Genomic DNA, 3,904 nt, shown 5'->3' with positions numbered 1-3,904 from the left:
ATCACCACTCCCCCGCCCAACTTCCCCCTCCACCACCTCCGCCACCTCCATACCCGCCACAGCTCCCCCTTCCACCGCCTCCACCACCGCCACCCCCCCCTACGCCACCCCTGCCACTCCCATACCCGCCACAACTCCCCCTTTCACCACCTCCGCCACCTCCATACCCGCCACACCTCCGCCCTCCACCTCCCCCGCCACCACTCCCCCCTCCACCACCTCCAACCCTGCTAGCGCCCATGCCACCGTACGTCCCGCCACCTCCATACCCGCCACCATTCCCACCTCAGCCACCTCCGCAATCTCCGACCCCTCTACCACCTCCGCCACCTCTAACCCCCCCAGCGCCCATGCCGCCTCTGGCCGCCAATGCCAGTACTACCACGCCACCACCTCTTCCACCAGGCGCACCAAACAGCCAGTTGCAAGGTGCGCTCGCTGGAGGGCTTCAGAGGAGGATGCAACGGGGACCAATCGAGCTGCCGGAATGCACTGCTACTGCTTGCCTTATGTGCGATCAGCAACGTGTTTCATTCTGTCTGCGGCTTTAAAGAGACCCCAATCTGTGCCAGCGAACGAGCCCTGTGCAGCGGCAGGCATCGGAGCAGGGGGGCTCAAGCCAGAGCAAAGCTAGGGCGCGTTAGACTCCTGCTTCTGCAACCTAGCGCTACCCGCCTGGCACCTTCAACCGGCAGTGCCTCACAACCTCATGTGCCCTCTTGTGCCCGGGCCCCTCTCCACACTCCCCATCGCAGGCGGGTCGAGTGGCACCTCCCACGGCCCCATTGTGGCGGCTGCCGTGGTGCCGACCTTGGCGCTCGTGGCGGTGGCCGTGGGTTTGTACTACTACAACAAGAGGTGAGGGCCACATAGCGGGACGCGGCTGCGGGTAACCTTCCGTCTGTCGGGGCCTGGGCCTCAGTCGGACGCCCTCTGATAAACCCACCGACCCACCTACGGCGGCATGTGTATGTATGTTTGTGTGTCTCTCACAGGCGCCATGTGAACCACGCGCTGGACAACCTCATGGGTGGCGAGGAGGCCTAGTGGCCATGCATGGCGGGTCACTGGAGACGTGTGTCCAGCAGCGGGCTCCTAACGCACGAACACTAGGAGGTGCAAGCCATGCAGGTGGAGACACCCAGAGATAAGGTGACCGCGGCGGGGGACCAAAGGGAAGGAACAGCGGCCTGAGCTCAACCGGCTGTAAACCCGCGGTTTGCAGTTTGCGCAGCTTACCTACCTGAATCCCGTTTGCATGGCAGTGTCGTGCTCAGGCTGTTCCTGGGGTTGTTGGCCCCATGAAATGGCTATGGGGACCCCCAATGGGCAATGGGGACTATACCAATTTAGCTGGATTACCAGGACTTGCCGGGATATCTGGGAGACTGACGCTTCATAAACAGTCACTGCCGCTGAATCCCTCTAATAGGCGCTTGTGAGTCCTTCCTGATTCCCTCTGGGCGGCTCCATGCCGGGTGGTTGGGGAGGAGGGGGGGAAAGAGTGGGTAGAAGGGATGAGAGATGGAGGAGAATGTGTGCAGGGCACGGTGGCTGGGGTGGGGAAGCAGGCGGCACAGGAAGTGAAGCAGTCATTTTCAGAAGTACTGGGTACGGTGAAGGTGGTTGCTAAGGTTGTACGGGTCCAAAGTGAGACGAAGTTTGTTTTTGGTGAGAGGGGAAGTGCGATAGGTGTTGCTTTATTACAGAGATTTAGGGTGCTCGATGGAGATTTGGGGCGTTTATTTTGGACAAGGTCAGGCCCAACCTTGCCATCCTTTTGAGACAGTCGGCATGTAGGTGCATCGCTTCTCTCCTCACCATCGCTACCGGATGGCACCCTTTCATCCACCTGCTGGATGTGACCGGTAGGATGGAGGTACCACCGTAAGGTGCACAGGGACTTCATCTGCGCCTTCTCTAGCAGCTGGCTGAGGGCACACCCTGCTAAAAGGCATGTTGTGAAGAGCCACGACGAAAACTGTGAATGGTCTCTCCACCATCCTGACCGGAAGCGCTTAGATGACGCTTGAGACGAGACTCCAAAGCCTCGGTTGTGAGGGGGGCCTCCTTAAAACGGTGTCCGTCGGTGTCCAAGGGCCGGAAGAGGTAGTGGGTCACGGGGATATTGTAGGTCAAACAGGCGGAAAGATACAGAGAGAGGGGGCTGATGGGGCAGGCTGCAATGTCAGTAGACCTCTCCACTAGTTGACCAGGCGCATGGACTCCCCGGTAGGTTTTCGTGCCTAGCTTCGCAATCTGCAGCCGGCAGGTTGCAGGAACTCGGCCATCAGCTCCTGGCAGAGGAAGTAAAAAGCCTGTGTTTGGATTTGAAGGGAATCCTGAAGATCATCCACTCAAAGTTCTCCAAAGTCGTGGCCACTCATGCAGGTGCTGTACAGCAGGCAGAATATATACTGAAGTCACGCCGCAGAGCCATGCGGGGAATAGGAGTCGGGGTGTTGGCGGCAGTCCGCCGCAGATAGCCACACAGAGCCAGGAGTTTGTTGTACGTAACAGGCACAGCACCCCGCTCAGCATGGCCCTGCCGGGCAAGGATCTGGCGATAACCTTAGCCTTAAGCATGGACTGGTAAACCCTCACAAGGATTGCCACTGCCAGATGCGACCGCATTGTAAGGACCCCGTCGATTCAGCAGGTTGAAGGCGGAGGAGAGGTTCGAGATGGCCCCCTGCAGGGTCGTGGGGCATGGCTGGTGATCCGCACGAACTCTTCCTGGGTGAGCTGCTTTTCAGTGCTCCTCGAAGAAAGTTAGGAGAGACTCCGGGTCGCAGTTGGGCAGGTTCATCGAAGGGTGGTGCTGCACCAGCCAGGTATGCAACTCGCAGGATTGGCTCCGAATCTTATGCCAGCTGTCAGAAGCCCATTTCTGGCATATGGTGTGATAGACTGATGAAAGTGCGGGGCTGGGCATTGGGGGGAACTCCAGGCCGACCTTCCAGTGAATGAATGAAGGCAGCTACTATTGGTTCGGGTGCTGTGGGTTGCATTGGTGCAGATGGGGAAGAGGATGACCATCCGGACACCCTGACAGAGAGACACACCATGCCGGCAACCTGTAGAGACACCCTAAGTATTATTGGCTGGAGGGAACCATCCATCACATCCAGCAACAATGCCCACGCACCTCGGAAACGACAGCGGGACCTGGCCTAGCTGGAGAGGACCAGACAAGACGCACTAGAGGTCCTATCACCGGGACCCGCAAATGACTAGGAATTACACTACGCAACATGCTGGGCAAATCGATTGAATTCCTTGTTTTCGATTAGGACCTGAACCGCATAGCTGGAGTACCAGGACTTACATAGGGTTTGGCACTACTGGTAAGGCGCGACCATTGCCCCCGGGAGATCCCGGGATCGATATACATTAGGGTCTAAAGTTCTTCCGATGGTGGAAGGCATTGAGCCCCTAGTTGATGGACGGTGGTGACCTGGGATAAAGTTAACCTGCGAGCCGACCAGGAATGGAGTTGGGCCGCTGTCGACCCGGCAGATTCCGTTGGATGCTGATGGTGGGTGCGGAACCTGAGCGATCCCCACTCAGAAGTTGACTAGGGTGACTGGATGAGGGTGCCCCAAAATACCGGGGAAGGCAGGGTTTCGCCGGGTAGCTGCCACGGGCGAAGATACACCCCCCTGTTTCACGCATGAGAAAGGATGTGCAGGGATTGCGCTCCAGGAGGGCTGTTCACTTGGTGGATGATGAAAGGGAGGGCGGTATGCAAGCAGGGGGCTGGATGGACACTGGGGGGAGAGAGAGAGGGAGAGAGGGAGAGGGAGAAGGGGAGAGAGAGGGAGAGAGGGAGAGGGGGAGAGGGAGAGAGGCACTGTTTCAGACAACATTTGGTCTACAATTCTTTATGGTCGGAGTGGTTTGG

General features: G+C 58.4%; 2 protein-coding genes across 2 annotated transcripts in view; one reads left to right on the top strand and one right to left on the bottom strand.

The window, feature by feature from the left end:
- Window positions 1-1,047, top strand: part of VOLCADRAFT_90510 (uncharacterized protein) — a gene marked incomplete at both ends in the record, with an annotated part of 2,439 nt that extends 1,392 nt beyond the window's left edge. Inside the window, 4 exons of the mRNA XM_002950126.1 lie at window positions 63-247; window positions 291-429; window positions 756-858; window positions 996-1,047. Of these exons, the coding sequence (XP_002950172.1) occupies window positions 63-247; window positions 291-429; window positions 756-858; window positions 996-1,047 (479 nt within the window). The remainder of the gene's footprint in view (window positions 1-62; window positions 248-290; window positions 430-755; window positions 859-995) is intronic.
- A 2,667-nt stretch (window positions 1,048-3,714) lies between these two features.
- Window positions 3,715-3,904, bottom strand: part of VOLCADRAFT_90509 (uncharacterized protein) — a gene marked incomplete at both ends in the record, with an annotated part of 7,170 nt that continues 6,980 nt past the window's right edge. Inside the window, one exon of the mRNA XM_002950010.1 lies at window positions 3,715-3,770. Within this exon, the coding sequence (XP_002950056.1) occupies window positions 3,715-3,770 (56 nt within the window). The remainder of the gene's footprint in view (window positions 3,771-3,904) is intronic.

Source organism: Volvox carteri (genome assembly GCF_000143455.1).
Source record: "Volvox carteri f. nagariensis unplaced genomic scaffold VOLCAscaffold_17, whole genome shotgun sequence".
NCBI classification, from domain to species: domain Eukaryota; kingdom Viridiplantae; phylum Chlorophyta; class Chlorophyceae; order Chlamydomonadales; family Volvocaceae; genus Volvox; species Volvox carteri.
This window is presented reverse-complemented; position numbering and strand designations above follow the sequence as displayed.